This window comes from Cervus canadensis, chromosome 18 (genome assembly GCF_019320065.1).
Source record: "Cervus canadensis isolate Bull #8, Minnesota chromosome 18, ASM1932006v1, whole genome shotgun sequence".
Taxonomy (NCBI): Eukaryota; Metazoa; Chordata; class Mammalia; order Artiodactyla; family Cervidae; genus Cervus; species Cervus canadensis.
The window spans coordinates 18,686,619-18,713,566 of NC_057403.1; the positions used below are offsets into that span (position 1 = coordinate 18,686,619).

The 26,948-nt window shown below is 50.3% G+C and overlaps 1 protein-coding gene across 1 annotated transcript in view; it reads right to left on the bottom strand.

Annotated features, from left to right (window-relative positions):
- PRKD2 (protein kinase D2) overlaps positions 1 to 26,084 on the bottom strand; it is a 32,923-nt gene extending 6,839 nt beyond the window's left edge. The window contains exons 1-15 of the mRNA XM_043436418.1: positions 25,105 to 26,084; positions 22,758 to 22,896; positions 18,556 to 18,687; positions 14,420 to 14,574; positions 14,093 to 14,315; positions 12,705 to 12,782; positions 12,474 to 12,627; positions 11,363 to 11,480; positions 10,992 to 11,069; positions 9,265 to 9,523; positions 7,503 to 7,555; positions 7,290 to 7,362; positions 6,695 to 6,801; positions 5,685 to 5,846; positions 1,057 to 1,155 (exon numbers count right to left, since the gene is read on the bottom strand). Coding sequence (XP_043292353.1) covers positions 1,057 to 1,155; positions 5,685 to 5,846; positions 6,695 to 6,801; positions 7,290 to 7,362; positions 7,503 to 7,555; positions 9,265 to 9,523; positions 10,992 to 11,069; positions 11,363 to 11,480; positions 12,474 to 12,627; positions 12,705 to 12,782; positions 14,093 to 14,315; positions 14,420 to 14,574; positions 18,556 to 18,687; positions 22,758 to 22,896; positions 25,105 to 25,344 — 2,070 coding nt within the window. The 5' untranslated portion in view covers positions 25,345 to 26,084. The remainder of the gene's footprint in view (positions 1 to 1,056; positions 1,156 to 5,684; positions 5,847 to 6,694; positions 6,802 to 7,289; positions 7,363 to 7,502; positions 7,556 to 9,264; positions 9,524 to 10,991; positions 11,070 to 11,362; positions 11,481 to 12,473; positions 12,628 to 12,704; positions 12,783 to 14,092; positions 14,316 to 14,419; positions 14,575 to 18,555; positions 18,688 to 22,757; positions 22,897 to 25,104) is intronic.
- Between the last annotated feature and the right edge of the window lie 864 nt (positions 26,085 to 26,948).

The following is a 26,948-nucleotide window of genomic DNA, read 5'->3' on the forward strand; positions in this document are numbered from 1 at the left end:
CTGGCACATAGTAGGCACACAATAATTTTTAGTTGATGACCAAAATGAACTTTTAAAATGAAATGAAATAATCACAAAAGAGAGATAAGGAAGCAAAAACTTCACAGGGATGTGGAAGGGCTAAATGAGAACCTGTAGCTAAAGGCCCTTAAACGCAGTGGGCACCCAATCAACTGTAGCTGTTATAATCATCACCCTTGCTCAATCTGGCTTTGCCTCAAGGGGATTCTCATCCAACCAATCAGAGGCTCATCAAGATTGTTTTCCTGGGACCTCCCTGGTGGGCCAGTGGCTAAGAGGCTACATTCCTAATGCAGGGGGCCTGGGTTTGATCCCTGGTCAGGGAACTAGATCCCACATGCTGCAACTAAAAAAGATCTCACATATGGAAGGCAAGATTGAAGATCCCGCATGTGGCAACTAAGACCAGGAGCAGCCAAATAAATAAATTTGAAAAAATATTAAAAACAAAGAAGAACACCAAAAAAACTGTTTTCCTAAGAGACCCACAGAAGAAATTACCAGTTGCTCCCCTGCAATATCTGTTCTCTGCTTCTCCCCTTAATAAAAATTCTCGATTTTTAATGCGCCACACGGCCTCTCAGAATGAAAACTACATTTCCCAGCAGCCTTTGAAGTCCCACGTGATCAAGTTCTGGCCAATGGAATGTGAGGCGTGCCCCGTGCACGTTCATAGTATTACCTTAGGGAAGGAAAGGGGTGCATCTACTTCTACCCCGTTTCTTTCCTCCCCCACATTATCCTTTTACATTTGGGAGGTGGGGCAGCAGCGGCACAACATGGACCATGAAGACCAGGCAACGCCATAGAGAGGCCACAACAAGACAGCAGGAGCTGTGGTCCCAACACCGTTGCACTGCTTTTTCCCCCTCAAAATGATTATGCTAGTCCGTCCGTGAGTGAGAAGCAAGCCTCTGTCTCACTTAAGCCATTATCTTGGGTCTCTGTGGCTGATTAATTATCTTGATTAACACAGTCCCCACCCACCGTTAGCGTTAGATGGACTTCCCCAAATAAGGAGGGGACATTTCTGACCTGAGGAAATGGGTCGGCTGATGACAGCAACACGTTTTCTGGTTTCAAGTCACAGTGGACGATATTCTTGAAGTGAAGGTGTCTCAAAGCCACCAGGATCTGAGGGGAGGAGATGGCACCAGTAAAAGTTAGAAACGTCCCTGCTGTGAGATTCTGCCTTCAGCAGCCAGCCCTCCAAACCCCATCCATGCCATCACCGCCCCCCACCTCAGCCCCCGCCCGGAACCAGGGAAGGCATTGGAGCACCAAAGAAGAAGCTCAGAACCCCAGAACCATTTCAGTCAAAGATAGAAGTTGGACATATAATTCTAGGGAGACTGAACTTGAGCAGGGGGTTTGGGAAGATCCTGCTGAAAAAGAGCTATGAATAATGCAGCGGTTTCAAGGAGGTGCTATTGTGTGATTACATTTTTTAAAAAAATATTTTTCACGCATTAAAAACCTGAAATACTAAACAATTACAAACAATGCCAATATGACATATTATAAATCAAACATAACACCCTTAAGAGTTGGGGGGATTTGAGAGCCAGCCTTATCAAGGTAGCAAACCTGACTCCACACTTGCCTACAGCAAGTCACTTTCTCTCTCTCGGTCTCAATGTTCTTACCTGTAAAATGAGGGTGATAACAGAAACCATCCTCATGGGTTGCTGTGAGTTTTAAGTGAGTTGAGTGAAATATATAAAGTGCTTAGGGAGGGAGGGAGGATCAGGATGGGGAATACATGTAAATCCATGGCTGATACATGTCAATGTATGACAAAATCCACTACAATATTGTAATTAGCCTCCAACTAATAAAAATAAATGAAAAAAAAAACTTAAAAAAATTACCTTAAAAAAAAATACAATGTCTTGTTAATCTCAAGGGAGGTATATGATGTTTACTCTAAATGGACCTTCTGAATTTCAAGTATTTTTAACATAGATTTCTGCATACCAATAATTAATGACTTCTGGTCTAAAGAATAAGGTGAGAAGCAACTTAGTACATATACTGTTTAAAAAATAAAACTAGTTTTCACCAGAAAAAAAAAAAGTGCTTAGGGCAATGTCTGGCACACAGCAAGCACTCCATGTGAGCTATTATTATTGTTGTTTTGGTTATTATTCTTGTGATGGCCTGTTAGTGGACACGTTCCTGTGAGTGTTTCAAATCAAACTTTTCCTGCTGTAGCTGTTAATTTAAAAATATTCTATGATGGCAAGGTGAGCTGACTTAAACAAACAAAAAAAACTGTTGGGCTTCCCTAGTGGCATAGTGGTAAAGAATCTATATGCTAATGCAGGAGACATGGATTAACTCCCTGATCTGGGAAGATCCCACATGTTGCAGAGCAACTAAGCTCATCAGCCCCAACTATTGAACCTGGGCTCTAGAGCCCGGGAGCCTCAACTACTGAAGACCTTGAAGCCAAGAGCCTGCACTCCACAAAAAGAGAAGCCACTGCAATGAGAAGCCCACACACTACAACTAGAGTAGCCACTGCTCACCAGAACTAGAGATAAGCCCAGGCTGCAATGAAGATCCAGCACAGCCAAAAATAAATACATCAATAAAATTTAAAAAAAAAAAAAAAAAAGGCTGTTACCATTTGTAACTACTTATCTATGGAAGCCATGATTTTCCTTGATTCTACATAACTCAAACAAAATGTCAAATTGTCAAAAGTGTGACATAAGCATGAAGCTGTATTTTATATCTTAGAACTGAAATATTTGGACTTTTTCATTGTTTTCACTGGATGATTTTTGAGTATGGAAATGCTATTTGAAAGCTACTGCTGAGGTCCAAGTTCCTCACTCTACAGAGAGGCTGGGGGTCCAAAGCCATATATGGACATCCTCTCCTACATAGCTTCGGTTTACTGATTTTCCCAACCACTAGTAAATATGGTGAACAAAGAGGGTAGATGGGAAGCTGGACAGACCCAGGTTCAAACCTTGGCCAGACAGCTACCTGGCAGTGTGCCCTTGTACGTGTATGACCTTGGGCAAGACCTGGGAAACCCCTCAACCTCAGTTTCCTCATCTGTAAAATGGAGATTATAGTAATACCTACCTCGAAGATGGTTGTGAAGTTTGTAAGTTCATGAGGTATAGGGCTTAGCCCAGGACTTGGGGTGGGGCAGGCAAGAGGCAAAAAGCAGAAATCTGCAGAGAGAAAGAGAAAGAGAGAGAAGAGCACAGACAAAAAGAGAGAAAGAGATGAAAGACCAGAATGAAAGAGAAACTGCCTCAGTTGCTGAAGGCAGGCAGTTTTCTCTCCCCACTTGAAGTCCAGATGGGCCTGTCTTGGTGAGTTTCTATCCCCACCCCGCAAGCCAGACTGACAAAGGCAGACAGCTTGGGAGAGCAAGAGTGCTGGGCCTGGAGAAAGGAAGCCAGCACAGGAAACTTTTCAACCAACAGAGAACATGTTCTAGAATCAAGTGTAGGGCCAGCCAGGTGGGAAGATATTTCCAAGAAGGCTGTGAAACCCCCAAAATGAAAGTAAACACCACAAACAAAATGAAGAGGAAAAGAAATACCAGGATAAAAGATGGGAACAACACAAGCAACAAAGATTCAGGGTCCTTCATATACAAAGAGCACTTTACAATTCAATAAGAATAATACAACTGAAAAAAATGGCCAGAGTGCATAAGTGAAAGTGAAGTCACTCAGTCGTGTCCGACTCTTTCCGACCCCATGGACTGTAGCCTACCAGGCTTCTCCATCCATGGGATTTTCCAGGCAAGAACACTGGAGTGGGTTACCATTTCCTTCTCCAGGAGATCTTCCCGACCCAGGGATTGAACCCAGGTCTCCTGCATTGTAGGCAGACGCTTTACCATCTGGGTCACCAGGGAAGTCCAGAGTGCATAAAGTACAGGTCAATAAACGTATGAAAATATGCTCAACCTCACTCATAATTTTTAAACCACCAAATGAAGCCATATGAAGTATTATTTTTCCACCTTTAAGACTAGTGATTATATTGGGAATTCCCTGGCAGTCTAGTGGCTAGGACTCAGCACTTTCACTGCCATGGCCCAGGTTCAACCCCCGATCAGGAACTAAAATCCCTCAAGCCATGTGGCTTGGGGAAAAAAAAAAAAAAGGACTGGTGAATATATTATCCAGAGTAAGGACTGAGAAAATAGACACCCTCAAACTCTGTTGGTGAGAACAAAGATTGAAAGAGGTTTTAGAGAATAACTGGGCAACACCTTTCAAAAAAATTTTAAGCACATTTCCTTAGGCTCGGGAGTCTACTATTTGAAACATGTTCTATTGAAATCCTCCCACCAGAGCCTGTCAATGTTTGTAGACAAATGTTCACAGGCTGTTGTTTGCAGTAGTGGGATAGTGAAACCAACTACATACTCAGCAACTGGAGAATTTGGTGATATTGTCACGGGATACAATTAAGAAAAAGAGACAGTTCTGTTAACTACATACTGAAATAGAACGGTCTTTCAGAAGCACTATTAAAATGAAGAAAGTAAGAAGCAGAACAACAGTGTTATATGTGATGTGAAATCAATTTAAATGTACGTACGCATGCACACAGACACACACACACACAGACAAATAACACAAATTAGTTTGACTTTTGGAGAAGGGAATGGCAACCCACTCCAGTATTCTTGCCTGGAGAATTCCAGGGACAGAGGAGCCTGGCAGGCTACAGTCCATGGGGTTACAAAGAGTCAGACATGACTGAGTGACTAAGACACTGTTTGACTTTACTTGGTAAAAGCCTGCTTCCAGGTTTAAATCCCACCAGCTGTGTGCCCTGGGTGAGCTACTTAAAGTCTCTGAGCCTCAGTAAAATGGGAGTAGTAATAACCACTACCACATAGGTTGCTAGGAAGATTACATGAACTGAAACAGTGACTGGCATATAGTAAGGGCTCAATAAAGGTTAGTGACCACATCGTTTATCATTCTCATTATCAGCACCCCCATCTCAGCCCTGCCCACTCTGGGTGATCACTGTACAGACCCGGGGCTATCGAGGTCACCGCTGTGTCCTCACACTGCCCGACATGGGGCCAGACAGTGTTTGCTGAACCATTTAATAAATGAATGAATGAGCTCCCCAGAGAAAGGCCTCTCTTTCCCTTTTTCTTCATGAAGTCAGGCAGGCCCAGTGAGCCTGACTCATTATATAAAGTAATAAAAGATAAAAAATAATAGTTATTATTTTCTGTAATATTATTATTACTGCTCTATTATTTTCAACTTATCTTATTATGTATCTATTGTTATTACTCTGTTACTGTTATTCTACTAACTGTTCTATCATATTCTATTATAATTTTTAAAGTATCATTCTAATACTTTTTCTATGATTGTTATTATTACTCTATTACGACATTTTCTCTTATCCGCTATTATGATTCTCACCCAAGGTCTGCCTGCCCTTCAGGGCACACAGCGCAGGTGTGACTTGCAGGACAGGTGGGGAGCCTGGCTGGGGAGGCGGGCGGTGGGCGGGGCGGTGGGCGGGCGGTGGGCGGGGCGTGCGCACCTAGGTGATGAGAGACTTGCAGGACAGGTGGGGAGCCTGGCTGGGAGGGGGGGAGGCGGGGAGGCGCGGGGGGGGGGGAGGGGGGCGCGGGGGCGGGGCGTGCGCACCTGGGTGATGAGGAACTTGGTGAGGCGCTCAGGCAGCCGGCCCTTCTCGCTGGAGAGGATCATCTCCAGCATGTCCCCGTGCAGCTTCTCCATCACCACGAACACCTTCTCCGGGGTCTCGAACATACATTCCAGGTTGACAATCCCTGGGTGCCGCAGACTCTGGGGTGGGGAGGAGGGCGGTCAGGACCCACGTCGCCCATGAGCTTGCGACCCCAGAGGACAAGCCACAGGAGCGGGCGGACAACGAACAAGAAGAGGATGTCCCTGGAGGGCCGTTCCCCCCTGGGGGTGGCAGTGGCAGAGGGAAAAGGGTGTCCACAGCCCCAGAGAGGACCACCCCTCCTGCACCACTGGGTGTCCAGAAGGATCTTTACACCATGAAGTTATGGTGAAGGCCCCGGGTTGAGGGAGCAGGAGAGAAGGGAACCTGAAGAAATGGGAAGGAGCTTTGTACATCTGTATCTTTTAAATCCCCGCCCTCCTGGCTCTTGCCCAACCCTTGCCTAGCTGAACCCCATCTCTTCACACAGGTCCCCACCCAGCCTCCTCCCAGGGTTCCAGGCTCCAGGCTCCAGCCCCACAACCCTTCCACCTCCCCTCCAATAGCAGCCAGTGGGATCTTCCTAAAGTTCACACATCTGACTCTGTCCCCCTCTTTGCTCAGAATCTTTCCACGGCTCTCTAGTACCCTTAGGAGAAAGCCCATAGGGTGGGACCCCACCCTGCTTCCTAGCCTCACCGCCTACCACCTTGCTTCACATAAACCATCTAGTAACCTTGAACCCCTTCAAATTCCTAGAAGACTTTGTGTTCCCTCTCAACTCTGGACCTTCGCACAGGCTGGTCCCTCTGCTCAGAATACGTGCGCCACCCCTTCAGTCTCAACATGCATACCGCCTCCTCTAGAAAGCCCTCCCTGACCACCCCCAGATTGGAGGAAGTGGGAAGGGAAAGCCCTTGCAGAGTGGGGATGGGGGCAGAGCAGGACCATAGACTCCAGGGGTCACCTGCAGAATGGCCACTTCGTTCCGGAGTTGGCTCTCCTGCTTGGTGGGGAAACGCAGTTTGTCGATGACCTTTACTGCCACGTCCCGGCCTGTCTTCCGGTGCTTCCCTGGGCAGAGGGTAGGGGAGGTGCGGGATGAGAGAAGTAGGACCTTCCAGTCCTGGCAAGAGGAAGACCCCACTAGAGACACGCAGCTAGAGTTGGGCAGAGGTGGATGAAAGGCCACCAAGGGGACTCTGAGGGGCCCCTGGGAGCGATGTCAAGGGTGGGTGGCCCTAGGAATAAAGGTAGGATGAAGGAAGGTAAAGTCAGATCTCTGAGGTGCTATAACATAAGAAGCTAGATTTGTAACCAATCAGAATACAGCATCTAGCTCTGTGGCCAATCAGCGCAGAGTTTACCTTCCCTATTAATAACGGAGAGAGTCACCGGCCTTTCCGAGTGAGAAAACGTGAGCCTGCAACCATCTGCCCCCAGGATCCAGCTTTCTTAATCAACTAGAAAAGGAGGTGAGCATGTGGCCAAGCAGAAGGGTAGGTCTGGAGCCCAGAAACCCCCAAGACGCCTTTCTAGGTCGGCTCTTGAAACATCCTTACCGCCATACACCACTCCAAACTGGCCGGAGCCCAGCACCTCGTCTGGGAAGATCTGGTAGACAGTGGCGATGTCCTGCAGGATGGGGAGAGGGAGAGTCAGAGGGGCACATGAAGATGGGGGGTGGTCAAGGAGGCTGGGAGGGTTGGAGAGCTGGGGGTTGTTTGGGGTGGGGGGCACATCCTTGGGGCTGCCGGGTGTGGGTGGGGTCTTACCACATTCTCTTGAATCTGGCTGTTAGACACAGAGATGCTCAGAGAAGCTTGTCCTGGGGAGAGGGGAAGGCGGACGTGAGAAGACCCCAGGCTCAAGATCACCCATAACTCCACCCTCTGGAGCCAGTAGTTAGACTAGACTCGTTCACTAAGAACCTCAGTTTTCTCATCCCGAAGAACAGGAAAGATAAAAGGACCTCCCTCCTAGGGCCAGTGAGAGGAGGAAATGAGAGGAGCTCAAAATATGTTGTCATGAAGCAGTTCACCGAGCATTGCATCTGTCATCTCAGCACCAAGGGAGGCGTGATGATCCCATTTTACTGAGGAGAAAACTGGGGCTCAGTAGGAAACTGACTCAGGCTTCTTCCCCTGAATTTGCCCCACTACCAACCGAACCAGGGCCAGACATTTCCAAAGTCCTGATCCTTCTGCCATTTGAACATCTGTCCCCTCCCTGAGGAATATTTGGTCCTTGCCCCTTAGCCTCCTCCCTGGTCTCCCTGTCCTGTCTCCATCTCTCCTGTTCTTCCTCCAAAGGGAAGCCAGAGGGATCTTGCCAAAGCATAAGCCTAACTCTGTCCTTCCCCTGCTCAAAACCCTGCCATGGGGACTTCCCTGGTGGTCCAGTAGCTAAGACTCCACACTCCCAATGCAGGGGGCTGGGTTCAATCCCTGGTCAGGGAACTAGATCCCACAGGCTGCAACTGAGAGTTCCCATGCCCCAACTAAAGCTCTCGTGTGCTGCAGCTAAGACCTGGCACAGCCAAATAAATAAATATTTTTTTAATTAAAAAAAATTCTGCTATGGCTCCCCAGTGTCCTGAGGGGAAAGGCCAAGTCCCTTAAATAGCATAACAGGAAGTGCCTGGCCCCTCTGCCTCTTTGACTTCATCCTCTCCCTTGCTGTTGTGCGTTCCTGACATTCAGGCTTCCTCGCCAGGCCTCCCATAGGGCAAAGTCTCTCCTATCTCCGGTCCTTGGCACTTGCTCTTCCCTCTGCCAGGAATGTGCTTTCCCTCACTCTGGACTTAGTTAAATCCTCCTCGTCGCCCAGTCTCAGCTCACATGTTACCCTGGGACCACATCAGATTCCTCTAGCACATGTTCTACATCCCACTTGTCATTCACCCAGGAAGATCTGATGAACGTCTGTCAGTCACCCTGGACTATGAGCTCCATAACATAGTAACCCAGGACTCTGATCATCCTTTGCCTCTGCCTGAAATGATTTCCCATTTCCTTTCTCTTCATTTCACCCCTGCTTGACTTCCAGGTCTTAGCCTGGATGTTGCGTCCTCCAGGAAGCCCTCCTGGACACTCAGGCTGGGTTAGTCACCTCCTCTGAGCTCCCACAGCCCTCTGGCTCCCCTGTCCCAGCCCTGCCAACTGTGGGCCTATGTGGGGACAGGTGTGTCTTCCTTCTGGGACTGTGAGTCCCAGAAGAGCGGGTCCTGGGCTGTTTTGGTCACAGCTGGGCCCACAGCACTGTCTGACACAGGACAGGCACAAAGGAGCATGAATTAAAAAGTCTGAACTCACAATTTGAAGGAGTCATTACTTGCCCCGGGACAAGACTCAGAAAGGGGAAGTGACATGCCCAAGGCTACACATGAGCTCTGGGACTTAATGATTTAGACTGATTTCTGCTGAGTCCAGAAGCCACATTCTCCGCTCTGCCATTCCCTGGCTCTTCCCTTCTCCAAGGGCCCCCCCCAAGCCCTCTGAGACCCCTCTTCCCAGGGACCTGGAGTGGGGCCCTTACTGTGGGGTGCGTGGCCAGGGGCGTTGGGTGCGTCCTGGAGGATGACAGGCATCAAGGCCTGGCGGATGGCTGTTTCCCAGCCCCGGGCAGTCTCAGCCCCCTGCCCGCTAGGCCCTCCTGGGGCCCCACCAGGGGTTTCTCCCACAAAGTAGGTGGCATTGGCAGTGACAATCTCGAAGCAGTGTGGGTTGGTGCCTGGTGGCACGAGGCTGAAGTTCTGGGCCGGCTCCACGGTGAGGATTTCAGACAGTGGAATTTCCTGATAGGACAGAGATAGTATGTGTGAGGGCTCTGGGCAGACCCCGGCACTCTCTACTTACTCAGATGAGCACACATTTTGCATGGAGTGGTCAGGAAAGGCCTCCTGGCAGAATTTACATTGAAGCAGAGATCAGAAAGGTAAGAAGAGGCCAGCTGGTGGAGGAATGTTGAGGGGAAAGCATGTGCAAAGGTCCTGAGGTAGAAAAGGCTTGGGTTCAAGGGACATGCCATATCCCCATTACATGGATGGTGCCTGGCACAAAGTAGGTATGCCAGGTTTGATGAATAAAAAAGGGAGATCAGGCTAGGGCCAGCTCTGCAGGGCCTCATGGGCCACAGGCAGGAGCCTGGGCTTTGTCTCCAGGGCCCTGGGGAACCATGGAAGGGTTTAGCGCAAGGCAGGGAGCATTTCTTTCTGACTTTGTGTGGAAGGTGAATGAGAGAGGTGGAACCGACAGAGGAGACAAGGCGGGAGGCAGAGGGGCCCTGGGAGGAGAGAAGGTGGAGGGTCTATGGAGAGGAAGAAGAATATGCTTTGGGAAGTGTTGAAAGACAAAGGAAGGGAGGAAGAAAAGAAGGAAAGAATGAGAAAGAGAGACTTATGAAACCCATAAAGCCAGGAGCCAGGACTTTACTGGGGGTCCAGTGGTTAGGACTCTGAGCTCCCAATGCAGGGGGCACAGGTTTGATCCCTGGTCAGGGATGATCCCACATGCCACACGGCCAAACCAAACAAACCAGAAGATGGAGACGTTGCAGCAGGGATGGTATTTTAGATAACATGGCTTGAGGAAAATGGGAAGGATGAGAAGAAAGCAGCCATGGGATGGGTTAGGAGGATCCTCCAGAGCGGGTAAACAGTGAGGTGTCTGGGTTTTATTACAAGGGCAGTGGGAGCCACTGGGAGATTGTAATGGTTTTAATGGACTCCTGTGACAGCTAAGTAGAAAAAGACAGTGAGGGCAAGGGCAGAAGCGAGGACCCGGGAGGAGACTCGCTGGAACCCAGGACTGGCATGGGAGGCACTGACGAATGAATACAAAGAAAGAATTCAATAAATTAACTATAATGTAATAATGATAACACACTTAAATTACTGAGAGTCTAATGGAGCTTAAATACGCCTGGTCCTAAACTAATTGCTCCACATAGATTATCTCTTTGAATTCTGGCACAGCCTTGCGGCAAGGACTATTCTTGGTCGCCCTTTACAGGTGAGAGGCGCAGGGTGCAGAGAGGTGAGGTAACTTGCCTGGGTCCCCCAGCTGAAAAGTGATGGAGCCGAAATCAAACTCAGGGCACGGCGTCCACGTGGGCGACACTTGCTGATGGGACGGGAGCGTACAAGCAGGGGTTGGACAGAGGGTGTGATTCGCAGGCGTTTGGCTGAAGCAACTGAGAGAGGAAGGGAGAATATAGCGGACAAAGAGGAGAGGGCTGGGGGACCTGGGAGCCAGAAGGCCCACCTTGTAGTATCTGTTGGTCGTGTTGTTCTGGAAGAGCGTGATGCACTTGCAGTCCAGGCGCCAATAGTGCCGCTTCCTCTGTTGGGAGAGGTGCTTGAGAGGGTGAGGTCGCCCGCCTGCATACTACGGCTGCTCTGACTCTAATCCCAGCCAAATCCCGCCCCTAATTCTAGCCCCGCCTCACCCCTCCTGACCTCCTGCCTTAGTCCCGCCCCCAAATCCCGCCCCGCCCCCAAGCCCTAGAGCCACCCATTTCTAGCTCTGCCTCCAGCATGACTCCGCCCATTCCAAGCCCCAGCCAGCCCCGCCCCCTCAAGCCCCACCTCCTCCAACTCTAGCCCCACCTACCTGCCCCCCACCCGCCCACTCACCAGTGTATCCTTGTTGCTGTAATGAACCACCCAGCCCTCTCGAAGCGTAGTGCTGGATTTCCGCGTTGTGTGTCGCACTGACTGCACCACCCTCATTAGTGGGATGTACCCCAGGGAGCTGAGAGTCGGGGAGAGAGGTAGAGGTTACAAGCAGAAAATAACCACAGTGCCTGGGGCTACAGCAGCGGGGAGGGGTGGGGAAGTGGGAGTCAATCTCTGGGTGGCTAGGGCGATTTCGGCCACACTTTTTTGCCTGTGTTTCCAGATTTACCATAATGAGGAAGGCGACTCTTGAGAGACCCACATTAAAGAGGCTGGTTTCCAAAGTCAGGCTGCCTGGCAAGAACTAATCGCTTCGTGCCTCAGTTTCTCCACCCAAAGGGGCTGTTGTGAGAAGTGAAGCCCTTCTTAGGAGCTTAGCAGAGTGTTTGGCACATGGTGGGCCCCCAATAAGTGGTCATTAGTACTGAACCCACTGATTGTGGAGCCAGTTGTGTGACACCGAGCAAGTGACTCAACCTCTCTGTGCCGCTGTGCACACACTATTATTACAGTGAGGAAATGAAGGCAGAGAAAAATTAAGTGACTTGTGCAAATCCAGAGCCAACAATCTCTCTCTCTCTCTCTTTTTTTTTTTTTTTTTTTTTTTGCCAATAATCTCTTGATCCCTGTGCGAGAACCTGGACTGGACTGCCTGTGGCCACTTCTCTTTGCCTCTCTGAGACTCAATTTCCTCATCTGTGAAATAGGCTGCCTCTCCCAATAGCCCTCTCTTCTCAAGTGCTTCAAGGTCCAACTCTGATAGCTTATCACTCTGTTAATGCTAGGGAAGACCTGGAAAGACCTGGGAGAAACAGATTCTGATGTTCCAGGCGGCCACGGCCGGTGGTACTAGGAGGAAACTCAGGGTGACCAATGTGATCTGAATACCGCCCCCCCACCCCAGCCTCACTTCCCATCCTTTCCCCCTCATTCTCCCTGTTTCAGCCACTCCAGGTTGCTTGCTACTTCTGCAACAGGTCTCAGGAAACTGGGAAATGTAAAAGTACAGGGTGAAATCAACCCATGGTAGGGATGGGGAAGGGCCTTTGCTGGATGGGGCCCTGGGTACCTCTCAGATTTGCCCCCCTCTCCTTCCTCCTCCTCGCTGGCATGGAGAGCATTTTCCGAGTGGGAGCCAGGGATGAAACCAGAGTCATCTGGCTCATCCGTGAGGGAGCTCTTGTCAGCTTCGCTGAAATCAGTGGCCTCCTCCATGGGCACATCTGGGGGGACAGGGGAATCAGAGGGGCCTCCACCTAGTCCTGTTGCCTTTTCCCACTCAGCACCCCTAGCTTCTTACCTCCATTGATGAGTGCCTCCCCCAGACAGTCGTTAGGGACGCGGGTGGCGCAACGTTTGTGACAGTTGAACTTGCAGTCTGGTGGTAGGAGGACAAGGAATGTGGAGAGGGGAAGGGGGAGAAGAGAGGTCACCTCTAAGGGTTGACCCTTGATCCCTAGCCCCCAGTCTCAAAAGAGTCTGTTCTTGCTTTGGGGGGCAGGAAAGCTAACTGATCCTACTCTGGTCATCCTGCCTTTGAGTCAAAATCCTCAACTATGGAGTGGCTCGATTAAATGGAAGAGGGCCAGATGAAGTGTCCATGGCTTGACAGTCGTAGGACTCACAGAGTCTAAATTTGGTGACTCTACAGTTCTATGATTCTAGACTCTAAGCCTCTAGAATCTGATAGTGTCAAAATTTTTAGGATTCTGTACATCCAGGAATGTAGAACTTAATGTTTCTATAGTTCTTTAGCTCCAAATATCTAAGATTCTAGAATTTGCTTGTTCTGAATCCTAGAATTGGATGGCTCTAACTTTTTATGGATCTAGACTTCTGGTATTCCAGAATTTGATCATTCAAAGTTCTGGGATCCTAGATTTCTAGGACTCTGGAATGTGACGCCTCCAAGGCTATATGGTTCTAGACTTTTCAGACTCAAATGTGTTGTTTCTAGGTTTCTCTCATTCTCACTTCCTATAGTTTTAAAGTTCTAATATTCTGAGAATCTTTTTTTTTTTTTTTTTACTTTAAAAATCCCATGTATTTGGAAATTAAATGCCCACTTTTAAATGATGGTGTATCTAAGAAACTATAACAAGGACATAGAAAATATTTGTCATAGAATAGGTATGAAAAGATAATTTACCCAAATTTGTTGCATGCAGCTGTAGTTGCTCAATGCAATTAAGTACAATGTGGAGTCTTGAATAAGGTATGAAACAAACAATGAACACCTGAGAATCTATAATTTGAGAGTTTTAATATTTCTAAGTCTAAGGTTCTGTGATTCATTCTGTTGAATCCTATGATCCAGAAGTCTTGAAACTTATGTTTCTACAATTCTCTGATTTGAGAATTCTCAAGCTCTATGGTTTTAGAATTCCATGCTAAGAGTCATATGAATATAGATTTCTCAGGCTCTAGGATTACAAGTTTCTAAGGACTGAGGTTCTAGGATTCCAGAATTCCAAACGTTCTAGAACACCAGGATTCAGGGCACTCCCCTCTGAGACCCTGTGCTTCTAAAGAACAGGCCAGAGGTTCTTGTTTGCAGCCACAAGCCCAGCTGAGATCCTAAGCCCGTTAAGAGTGTGTGTGTGTGTGTGTTGGGGCTGGGGGGCACGGATTCTGACTCTGTCCCGCCCCCCACAGCCCCCCTACCCCCACCCCGGTACCCTCGCTGACCTTTGCACTGCAGGCCCTGGCGAAAGAGGCCCTTGAGGAGTTTCTTGCAAGCCTGGCAGACGGTGGGCCGTGTGTAGCTGTGGATGAGGAAGGTGTGTGGCACCTTGACCTTGGACAGCAGCATCTTATCCAGCTCGATGGGGCGACCGGTGTAGGACGAGGCAGAAGATGAAGAGGAGGACGAGGGAGGGCGGCGAGGGATGAGCTCGGTGGTGCTACGGCTCTATGAGACGTCAAGAGTGGAAGGGACACTCCAGTGAGTTGCCCCCACACCGTATCCCCCTCAGCCTCCAGCCACTCACCCTCTCCATTCCCCCAGCCGCTCACCAGCTCATCAGTCATGCTGAGCAGGGACTCAGAGGTGCCCAGGCGCACCGAGTGGCCGCTGGCCAGAGACGTGGACGACAGGCGTCGCTTGCGCGCCCCGCTGCAGTTGTTGGGGATGCTGAAGGCGCAGCGCTTGTGGTAATTCAGTCCGCAGCCTGTTGGGGGCGCCAGACGGTCAGATTCAGAGCCTCTACCGGGTCCCGGCTCTAAAGCTCCGCTCACCCCTTCCTCCTCCTTTTCTGAAGCTCTGGAATAGAGCAGATCCCTCGAGATACCTCTTCCTAGTGTAATTAACTTCAACGGAAAACTACAAAACCCAGTTCAGGCAGAACTGCTAAGGGCTGAGAGACTGTAGGAATAAAGGTCTGGGGAATTCCCTGGCAGTCCTGTGGTTAGGACTCTGCGCTTTCGCTCTTGAGGATGCCGGTGCAATCCCTGGTTGGGAAAATAAGCTCCAAGATGCGTGGGGCAGCCAGAAAAGAAAGAAAGAAAGAAAGGTTTGGGCCACCACCCTGGGCAGGTGAGGTGTTGGCTGAGGGCGAGGGAAATATGGACCAGGCAGTGGAGAAGGAAGACAAAGAAGCCACAGCCACGTGGCTAGTTGCAGCCCCGAGGATTGTCACAGTTAGGACTATTTCTTCCTTACTCTGTTATGAATACGTGCAGGATACCAAATATTTTCTTCTTCCCTCCTCTACCCCGTTATCCTCTAACATAAGATATTAATAATAACTACCTTTATATCACGGTATGTAAGTTGTTGTTGTTCAGTTGCTAAGTCATGTCTGACTCTTTTACCACCCCATGGACTGTAGCACCTCCAGGCTCCTCTGTCCATGGGATTCTCCAGGCAAGAATACTGGAGTGGGTTTGTCATTTCCTTCTCCAGTGGATCTACCTGAACCAGGGATCAAACCCGCGTCTCCTTCATTGGCAGGCAGATTCTTTGCCACTGAGCCACCTGGTGAGTCCGGATATCTAAGTTACAGGATATCAAAGGAGAATAGGGACTATCACACGAGGACATTGCCTTCTGGGGAAAGAGCACATTTTCAGTCCCACTCCAGATGGTTGTATCGTATGAGGTGGAAGTGTGCCTTTGTTCTTTCTTTTCTATTTTTAATCCTTGACCATGATAGAGTCAGGCTGAGCTTGTCATTTCCTACTGGACTTCCTGAACGCTTCTCCATACATCTCTGATAATTCCAGATGACTCCAGGACTGCCCTCTGGAGCAAAGAATCTTCCTTCAGGGACTCCCTTAGCTAAGACTCCATGCTTTCCAATGCAAGGGGCCTGGGTTCGATTCCTGGTCAGGGAAATAGATCCCACATGCTCCAACTAACAGTTGGAATGCTGCAACTAAAACCCAGCACAGTCAAACAAATTAAATAAACACTAAAAAAAAAAAAAAAAAAAGAAATGTTCCTCCATCCTTTGGAAACTTCTTTTGGAACACCTCATGAAACCTGTCTTCTGGCAGCCTGCCTGTTACAGACTTTCCTGCTCCATAATTCCTCCTCCTAGGCAGTCTTGAATGCATGATGTCACAACTGTAGATGCAAGCTTCAGGGCCGCTGTTGGCACTGCTAGGAGTTCCAGGATGGCAAACCGCACACAGGAACCATGTCTCAGTTTCAGTCTTTAATCACTCACATGCTTCACAGAATTTCAGAAACTCATCTTTGACTCCTAGCACGAATACCGAAGTGGAGACAATCTCCTGTAGAAAGGTTGTCACTGGCATTAAGGACAGGCATTTGGGCCTCTTCTGGGACCACGTGTACTTGGACTATCATCTGTGACGCCGGGCCAATGAAGTCCACTTGGACAGTGGCCATTAGAACTTAATGACACCAGGGATGCACCATGATGAAGGTTATGCAAACCAAGACACCAAGAGTTGGATACAATGTGTGGACGATAGCAATATTGATAGCAATGCACTAAATTGGTTTTTGCAGGCCTAATACAGCTGTTATCTCTAGAGCCCTTAAATAATGCCACGAGTGTATTTAATTATGCTTTGTTTTTTGTTGTTATTTTTGGCCATGCAGCATGCAGGATCTTAGTTCCCTGACCAGGGGTCGAAGCTGTGTCCCCTGCAGTGGAAGAGTGGAGTCTTAACCACTGGCCCACCAGGGAAGTCCTCCATGAGCACATTTAGGGGTGCTGTTGTTGCTCAGTAGTTTCAGTCATGTGCGACTCTTTGCGACCCCACAGACTGTAGCCCGGGCTTCCCTGGTGGCTCAGCGGTAAAGAATCTGCCTGCAATGCAGGAGCCGCAGGAGACATGGGTTTGATTCCTGAGTCGGGAAGATCCCCTGGAGGAGGGCATGGCAACCCACTCCAGTCTTCTTGCCTGGAGAATCCCATGGATAGAGGAGCCTGGCGGGCTAAGGTCCATGGGGTCGCAGAGAGTTGGACATGACTGAAGCGACTTAGCATTCATGCACACACGCAGACTGTGGCTCTCCAGGCTCCTCTGTCCATGGGATTCTCCAGGTAAGAATACAGATGTGGGTTGCCATGCCCTCCTCCTCCAGGGCATCTTTCTGACCCTGGGGATTCAACCTGCACTTCCTGCCTGCATTGCAGGCAGATTCTTCACCGCTGAACCACTAAGGAAGTCCCATATTTAGGAATGCATGATAGGAGTCCTCACCAGTACCGTGGGCCATCTGAAACATAGGGTATCAGGGACTCCAAATCTCTATATGAGCCTGACAGCCACAAAGCCGGAGATCCTTAGACAATGGGAGATCTGAGAATACCCTCTAACAGTGGGTCACACTGAATAAACAACGGCAGTGCGATCATCATCTTAGAAGGGATGGTCCTCATTTGCTGTGTATAGAGCCCAGCTAAGGCGTGCAGTGCCGCCCTTATCTTCAGGGTAGGCGTGATCTCAACGGTCCTGATCAGAAGCATCAAAGACAGAAACAGTGAACCTGTGGACCCCAACTCTTGGGCTTAACCTTAAGACAACTTGTCTCAAAGGAACACACTGTGTTCCTTTATTTTTTTTTAAGAATGACTTAAGGAGATGCGTAAGGGTGCTTGTTATGGACTGAATGCTTGTGTTCTCCTCAGATTCATCTATTGAAGCCCTAATCGTCAATGTGACTGTATTTGGAGATAGGGCCTTTAAGGAAGGAATTAAGTTTAAGCGAGGCCCTAAGGATGGGGCCCTGATCAGGGGGACCGGGATGCTTATAAAGAGAAGAGACATGAAAAATCACCCTCTCCCCACGTGCTATGTGAGCACAGAATGAGATGGTGGCCATCGGCAAGCTAGGAAGACAGCCCTTAGCAGGAACCACATCTTGTCAGAACCCAGATCTTGGACCTTCCAGCCTCCAGAACCAAGAGAAAATAAATTTCCATTGTTTACACCACCCAGCCCTTGATCTTTTGTTAGGACAGCCCTGGGAGAAGGAAGTGCCAAGTTGCCACGGGGTGGACGTTGATGGTCAGCTCTATGTGTCACATCCCCGGTTATTAATCTGCGTGTTACTGCGAAGGTATTTGGCGATGTGATTCAAGTCCACAATCAGCTGACTTTAAGTGAGGGAAATCATCCTAGTTAATCTGGGTGGGCCGGTTTCAGTCAGTTGAAAGGTTTAAAGAGCAACCTGAGATTTCCCAGGTGGAGAGACGTTTCAGCTCTTGCCTGAGAGTTCCAGCCTGCCCTTCCTGACGACCCACCACATGGATTTCAGTGTTGCCAGCGCACACAATCCTGGAAGCCAATTCCCTCCAAAAAAATACCTTAATATATGCTCCCTACAGGCTCTGTTTATCACATTGGTGCCTGACTGGTACGGTTCCGCTCTCTTCTCCATCACCCCTCTTCTGCCCCAAAGCATCTGTCCCTTATGGCTCCCTCGGAGCTCCACCTCCCAGCCCCCACCCCCCACCCCCAAACCTAGTCCCACCCAGACCCCGCCCCCACCTAGGCCCCGCCTCCTGCCCCCACCTCCAGTTCCTCCCCCAAGCCCTGCCTCCGGGCGCTCACCTCGCCTTCCGAGCCCCTCCTCTTAGGCCCCACCTCCAGGCCTGAGCTCCACCCCGGCCCCGCCCTCACGCCCACGCCCTTTCCTCTTGGCCCCGCCTCCAGCCCCCTCGGTCTCTCACCATCACACTTGAGGCCCTGGCGAACTAGGCCGAAGAGCATTTCCCCGCAGTGGTCGCAGAAGGCAGGCGCTCGGTACGAATGAACGGTGAGGGCATGCGGGCGTATCTGGAAGTCCTCGAAGGTGGCCGAAGCTGCAGGCAGCAGGGAGGGGCGCATGGTTGAGCCGCGACCAGCGGTGGCCATTTCAGCCCCCGCGTTCCCGGGTTTCTGCCAGTCCTCCCAGCTGCAAGGTTTGATCTCTCCTTCAATCATTTACTCGCATCCTACATTCGACCTGGGTTCAAATCCCAGCTCCACCACTGGCCAGAACACCTATGTACCTATGCCAGGAGCTGAGGGGTGGGGGAATGGGGAGTTGTTTAATGGGTGCAGAGTTCCAGTTTTGCAATATGAAAGCAGTTTTGGAGGTTGATTGCATAACAATGTGAATGTGATAAACACTGCTAAACACTGGACTTTTTAAATGGTTAAAATGGTAGTTTTATGTTATGTGTATTTCATCACAATTTTAAAATGTTTAACTCAAAAAAAAATACAAATGCTTGGGTCCCACCCTCAGAGTTTCTGATCTACTTGATCTGGGAAGTGTAAAAAAAAAGAGAGAGAGAAAGACAAAACAAAAGAAAATACCTATGTCTCTTACTTTTCTCATCCGTAAAATGGAAATTCAACAAATAGTTTCTGGATATTGTTCCAGGGGCTGGGGACACTACAAAGAACAACACAGACAAAATCTCTGCCTGGCCTCTAGTAAGGGAGACTGACAAACAAAATAAATAAGAGAAATACTCTCATTTAACAGTCTCCCAATCTAGCAGTTACTCTGTGCCAGGCGCTATGCTGAGTTGTTGTTGCTGTTTAGTTGCTAAGTTGTGTCCAAGTCTTTTGTGGAGTCTGTAGCCCACCATGGGATTTCCCAGGCAAGAATACTAGAGTGGGCTGCCATTTCCTTCTCCAGGGAATCTTCTTGATCCAGGGATCACACCTGTGTCTCCTGCATTGGCAGGTGGGTTCTTTACCACTCAGCCACTGAGCCACACTGTGCTGAGTACTTTATAATATTAACAAATTTAGCCTTCTCAAGAGCCCACTGAGGTACATGATTATCCCTATTTTCTAGATGAAAAGACTACAGCACAGATAGGTGAAGCAATCTGCCCAAGGTCACACAGCTAGCAAGGTACAGAACTCAAATTCAAATCCAGGCCAGGGTGGCTCTAGAGTTCATGCTTTTAACCCTGTACATGAGAGTGTTAGTTGCTAGTCGTGTCCGTCTCTTTGCGAGCCCATGGACCATAGGCCGCCAGGCTCCTCTGTCCATGGGATTCTCCAGGCAAGAATACTAGAGTGGGTTGCCATTCCCTTCTCCAGGGGATCTTCCTGACCCAGTATACATTCTGCTTCTGAAAATTTTAAGCAATAAAATATACACTAACTGAGAAGTCAGTAAATGCTTGGGAGAAAAATTAAGCAAAGAGGTTAGATAGGGAAGATGCAAGAGGTACCATTTTAAATAGGTGGTCAGGGGAAGTCCCTGGCAGTCCAGTGGTTAGGACTTGGTTCTTTCATTGCCTGGGGCTGGAGATCAATCCTTGGTTGGGGAACTAAGATCCTCAAAAGCTGTGCTATAAGGCCAAAATAAAATAGGTAGTCTGGGAAGGCTTTCTTGAGGAGATGACATGAAGATATAGGCCTGAAAAAGGTAAGGGTCTGGGCCATGCAGAAATCTAGCAAAGAACAGGCCCAGTATCTTTTTTCTTTCTTTCTTTCTTTTTTTTTTTTAAGTATTTTATTTATTTGGCTGCACTGGATCTTAGCTGTGGGATATGGGATCTAGTTCCCCAACCAGAGATCGAACCCGGGCCCCCTGCATTGGGAGCACAGAGTCTTGGCCACTGGACCACCAGGGACGTCTCCGTGCCCAGTATCTTAATAGTATCTGCTTACAGTTCTTTTTAATGGGTTAAATGAATATATGGAAAGCTCTATTTGTTTTGTTTTGTTTGCACCTTACCACATTGCTGATGGGATTTTAATTCCCAGACCAGGGATTAAACCTTGGCCCTTGGCAGTGAGCTTGGGGTCCTAACAACTGGACTGCCAGGGAAGTCCTGGAAAACTCTTAAAATAGTACCTGACTCAGAGAAAATGCTCAATAATATGTTAGCTATTATTTTAAAAGTTTTGTTTTTGGACTAAATCTTGTTGGGCTCCCTACCCCCACCCAAATTTTTTCTATCATTAAGTTACTTTTCTTATATTATGCAGTGGAAAAGGGACTGTGTTCTATGTGCCAAGCACTGTTTACACACTCAGGATAAAGCTCTGAACAAGAGAGATTTTTCACCCCACTCTCAGCTGACATTCTTTTGAGGAAAGAGACAAGAAACACTAAAAAAGAAAAGAATAGGGACTTCCTGGTGATTCAGTGGCTAAGATTCTGCACTCCCAATGCAGGAGGCCCAGGTTTGATCCCTGGTCAGGGAACTAGATCCCACAAGCCAAAACTAAGACCTGGCACAGCCAAATAGGTAAAGATATGTTAAAAAACAAAAACATCAAAAGCCAAAACCAGAAACAAAAAAGCAAGTGCAAAGGCCCTGAGGTGGGAGGGAGCTTGGTTTCTTCAAGGGACAGAAGGCAGACAAGATGGTTGGACCAAAGAAAGTAAGAAGGACAGTGTTAAGAGATGAATTCAGGGAATTGGCAGGGGCCAGGTCATGCACAACCTTGAGACCACATTGAGGAGTTTGCATTTTTTAATTCCAAGGGTACTGGGGAGCCATGGGAGGATTCTGAATGGTGGAATGTCATGAGCTGACTTAGGTGTTACTGCAGTAATCTAGGCATGAGGTGATGGCGGCTTGGATCCATGGAGATAATAAGAAATAGCTTCAGGATGTAAACTAAGGCTGAGATCAGTAGGTCCAATGATGGACCAAGTAAAGGGGTATGAGAAAAAGAAGAGTCAGGGATGACCCAAGGTTTGGGGCTTGAGCACCTGGGTGAATGGTGATATCCTTCACCAAGCTGGAGAAGATTGTGGGAAGAGAAGGGTTAGAAGGGCGGGGGACTTCCCTGGTGGTCCAGTGGTTAAGACACTGCACTTCCACTGCAGAGGGCATGGGTCCAATCCTTTGTGGGGGAACTAAGATCCCATATGCCCAGCAGTGTGACAAAAAAAAAAAAGAAGGCAAAATCAAGATTTCTGTCTTGACAGGCTATATCTGAGGTGCCTGGAGGCACCAGGTAAAAGCATCAGGAAGACAGCTACATGAACAAGACTAGGGTTTAGGGGGAGATCAGGATGAAGATAAACATCCAAGGGTTGTGAGACTCTAGGAGGGAGGTAAATCCAAACTTCTAATTGTCATCCATTCATCCAGCAAATTTTACTGAGCATTGGAGCACTCAGGGTGGGGTTTGGGGCAAGGGAGGACACACAACCTGAGTAAGGAAGGTACCTCCCACCCACCTCAGCCTTTCTGAAAGAACCAAGGGCTAAAGATTCCTCTAAGTGCTGAGAGCTTGCACATATATCAAATGGGAATGGCCAGTGGTTGGGCTAGATTCTGGCTGAAAATCCAGGTGCCCGGGTTTCATCTCCCGCTGCAGAATCTGATTGAATTAAGCATGTCATCGAGAGGAGACACAGACAGCAAAACATTTTGAACTTTATATCAAGGTGATGCATAGGTCTAGAAAGGGACAAATCAGAAACGCATAGCTCGATGAAACGTCAAACTGTTTATGCCATGTCACCAGCATCCTGATGGATAAATGGAAGTTTCAACCACTGAGACAGCCCCCCCACCCCGCCCACTGCAGTTTCCTCAGAGGCACCCACTCTCCTGGCTTCTGCCAAAATAGCGTAAATGTCTTTGTGCTTCGTAAATGCCATGATTCAATGCCTAGCTTAGCTTCTGTCCCTTAAGCAAGGTGTGTGAGATCCATCCGGATTGCTCTGGCTCATTTACGTTCAGTGCGGGGCGAATTCCACGGTGTGCAGGGATCACATCTACCCATTCCGGGGAAGCGGGAGTTTTTGAGTTCCTGCGGGGCTCCTAATTTGCAGCCAGCGCTTAGAACCGCGGGTCCCTAACTTGAAGAACTAAGTGTCTGGGCCTACCCCGCCCCGCCTCCTACCTATGTCCCGCCCCCCGCTCGAGGCTCCGCCCCTCGGCGGGCCTCGGCCTCTCACCCGACAGTACCACCTCCACCAGGTCGCCCTCCTGGATGTCTCCGGCGGAGCGAACCAACTGCAGGAGGTTGGCCGACGTGGGGTCATGTTTGAAGAGCAGGATCTTGTCGTAAAGGCCGTAGAAGCCACACTCGGGGAACTGAGGGGCGGGAGAGGGACGTGGTGATGGAAAAGCTCAGAGCAGCGGTCTGGAACCTTCCCAGGGCAGGGCCGGCTGTTTCCCCCGGAAACTCAAGAGACCCCGCAGCCCCCTGCTTCCTGCCTGTACCCTCCCAAACCCAGCTCGAGTTGAGCTGGGCAGGGTGCCAGAGACCCAGGTGTGCTGAGCGAGAGCCGCCTGCCAGAGGTGGGGAGGGAGACTGGCTCTGGGATCTTGGGGACCTAAATCTTCTGGAAGTGAGAGGGGCAGGGCTGAGTGAGCACCCCTTCCCTTATCTCCACACCACCTCCTGCTCCCGCAGCCCCCCACTTCCCCCCTCCTTGTCCCCCAACCACCAGTTTCCTTCCTGAATCTATTGTCCCTGTTACCTGGCTCCACGCCCAGCACTGGGGCTGGGCAATCTGGAAGGAGGAGATTTAAGACTACTGGTTGGGGGTGGTGGGGTGGCGTGTGGGGGGTGGTGGTGCAGAAAGTCTAGGGCTCCAAGGAGTTGGAGATAGGCAGGGTGCCCCCACCCAAAGCCCCAAGAACCCAGGTGCCCCGGTTCCCAGCTTAGGGAGGGGGGGGCAGGAAATGAAACCTGTAGAACAGAAAGTGAAACCACCCAGGTGGAGCTGCTGGAAGGAAGGAAAGGGGCCCTACTACATACACCTGGACAGGGAGGGCAGAAAAGAAAACTGGCATGAGGACTGAGGGGGTAGGCTGAGGACTTGAGCAGATAAAGAATCTCACCTAGGGAACAACTGCTCTCCCCTCAGCCTGACTCCCCAAGGAGCAGGCTGAGTTGGGTGTGGGAGCTGGTTGAGGGGAAGGGGGGTTGGTGGCAAAGGAAACTCATCTGTTCTTGCTGCTGGGAGAGAGTCCCCAGATGCCAGGACTGCAAGTCCTGACTGCCCCCGGGGGCTTTCTCTAAGTTTCCTTGTCTGTAAAATGGGAGAGTTAGCCAGGTTCCTCGTGTTTTCTCTGAAGCCCAGAGAATCCATTCCCAGGAGTCTAAGAAGATTCTAGAATTTGAATATTTGGGGATTCCAGCATGCTCCTATGATAGGATTCATTTCTAGATTCCAATGAATTATTATAAGGTTTAGACTTTTAACTACCTAGATTAGCAGTAGACTAATATTTTAATGTTGTAGGGATCTGCCAAACTAGAATTCTAATATTTGAATATCTTAGCCTAAAAGGATTTCAACAACCCAGCATACCAAAATTCTACATTTTAATGCTCTAGGATTCTAACAACAGGGGAATCGAATATTCCAACATTTTAATGTTTTAGTATTTCAACCACCTCGGGGTCTAATGTTTGAACACTTCAATACCAGAGGAGTCAGTTACCTAGCAGTTGCATATTCCAACAATGTAGAATTCTAACATTTTTAAAGTTCAAAATTCCAACAGTAGAGTAGCCCACTATTCTAACTTTTAGCGTTCTCGAATTCAAGCATTGTGTCCCACCTGATTTTCCCCTTGACAAGATTCCCCAGGCCCCAACCCCAGTGACCATGATGTCCAAAGCAAAGAGTGGGATGGAGTGGGGAAGGCTCATGTTGACAGGCCAGCCTCAGAGCTGAAGGGTGGGGACACCGATCAGGAGTGGGGACAGAGACCTCAGAACCTCTGGGGATTTCAAAGAGGTGCGCCTGCCCCTCCACACACATGTCCAGCCTGGGGGAGGGCAGAGATTGGTCTCTGAGACCTCACTTGCCCCTGGCAGTTAGTCCAGGGTGCGCACCCACACCCACACATGTCACCCGATCGCCCAGGCCGACCCGGCTTCAATTTCTACTGTTTCCACCAAGTCGGAGGCTGGGGTGGGCCCAGGCAGGGAGGTCTCCCACATCTGGGGCTCCCGCCTGCTCCTTCTCGGCTCCTACACCTGGCCGGCCCCTCCCTTCCTCCCTGCTGTCTGCAGCAAACAAAAACATGCAGGGACATGCAATTCGGGGAGGCCTCTGGGGCACCCCACCCTGGACCAGGCCTCTCTCAAAGGGGTAGTGGGGTGAGGAGGCAACTGGGGGGCCAATGCTGCACCCCCACCCCTCAGCAGCCCAAGGCTTAGTCCACTTCTCTCCCTCTTCCTTATAGTGGGCTCGAAACCACTTCTGCCAGCACCCACCCCCCACCCCCCAGACCTCTCCTAAAGCTGGGGCGGGGGGTGGGGGCGTGGGAAACCTGTGTGCTCACCTTCTGGTCGACGATGGAGCAAGCCAGCTGCTTCACGTGGGCCAGCTCAGAGGCGGCGGGCAACAGCACGAACTCGCGGGTCAGCCCGATCTGGATGTGGAAGGAGACCCCCGAGCCCGGGGCCGGGACCTGGGGCAGCAGCGGTGGCGGCGACTGCAGTTCCAAGCCGCCGGAGGGCGAAGGTGACCCCGGCCCGGGAGAGCCCGGGAGGCCGGCGGGATGGGAGGGGGCGGCGGCCATAGGGGAGGCCCGGGGTCGGCCGCCCGGCGCCCACCCCGGGATCCGGCTGGAGAAGCCTGAGCAGGGAGGCTTGGGTCACTGTAAGCCTGGGATCTTACAGGCGGGGATCCCGGGGATCCAAGAAGAGACCACTGCCTGACAGGTTGAGGGAACTCGAGGATGGTGGGATCCTGGGAAGTTAGAGAAAAGGAATCTAGTGGATCAGACGCCCACCCGGGGAATTAAAGGATGATCAGAAAGGAGAAATCTAGTGGTTTTGGGGAGGGGGGCCAGCAATTGGGAGATACCAAGAAATCAAAGAAGAAAATCTAGTAGGTCCGGGTCACAGCGATCAGAAGAGCCCAGGATCCAAAGGATCCGTGGAGAGAGAAGGGATTGGAAAGGGAGCAGGTGGAGTCGAGAAGTCAGTGGCTCTAGGAAGAGAATCCATTTAAGAAGGGGGCCAGACGGATTCTCCAGACCTTGAGGGTGGAGAGCAGGAGCCTCTGAGTCGGGGATCGAATGGATCCCAGGGATCCGATGGCGGGCCCGGGGATGGGCAGAGGGATCCCGAGGGCCGGGGTGCTAAGAATCTCACGGGTCTCGGAAGTTGGAGAAAAATTCGGTCGAGGCCCGCGGGGAAGGCGGTGTTACCATCGGCAGTGGGGTGGCGGGGGGTGGGAGGGAAGGGAAAGTCACCCAGCGCAGGGAGCCCGTGGCTCTTTTTCCCCCTCCAAAGTTTAACTCCGCTGCGGCGGCCCAGGAGGAAGTGTTCAGAGTGACAGTTCAGTCGGCCAATCGGCACCGACCTTGGTGACGTCAGAGAGGGTGGAACCTGATGAGAGCCTGGGGGCGGAAGAGGAGGGCGGGCTCAGCGCGCCTCCAAGTTGGGGGTAACACCTCCCCCGCCCAGGCCTGGGAACCTGGGGTGGGAGATGCAGGACTGAGAGGAGAGACCGATTCCTCCCACCAACAAACCCATGTCTGGAAAGTTGACTTTTCCCTCAGCTGGTAAGGGAGGAGCAAGCCACCCTCACCCCCACCACAGGTCGCGAGGCCGGGGCTGAGGAGGCGTCTGGCCCTTTAAGTAAGGGAGCCATCTCGCCGGGCCTGCATCCGGCGCCCACCGCAGGGGAAAGGGTGGGAGACCGTGTCAGGTCCGGCCCGCTCTCCGGAGTGAGCCTGCCTCTTCCCAGAGCGTCACCCCGTCCTCCCCCGCGACACGCCCCAGCCCATTCCACAGGTGGGAAGACCGAGGCCTCCAGATGGGCAGAGATCCTTGCCTCGGGTCTTGCTCCAACGACTTTGGCCAAAGTGCCACGAACAGACGGGAGTGTCAGGGCTGGTGCACCCTGTGCCGGTAGAGTCAGGCACAGGGCCGGTGGAGAAGGGGTGTAGTTTCCTTCCTCCTGTAGTCAGCTTCCCACTCTGCCCCAGTCTTTAGAAGGGTGAAGAGCCAAATAAAAGCCTAGGGGCGCCTGGAAGAACCATAGCAACCAGGGAGGACCACACATCCTCACCACCTCACAGGCGGAAAGCACATTGTTCTCAGGGGGAGGTGTGCACGTGTCTCTCTCTGGGTAACTTTAGGTTGGTGACTTCTCCACTCTGAGGCTGTTTCTCTT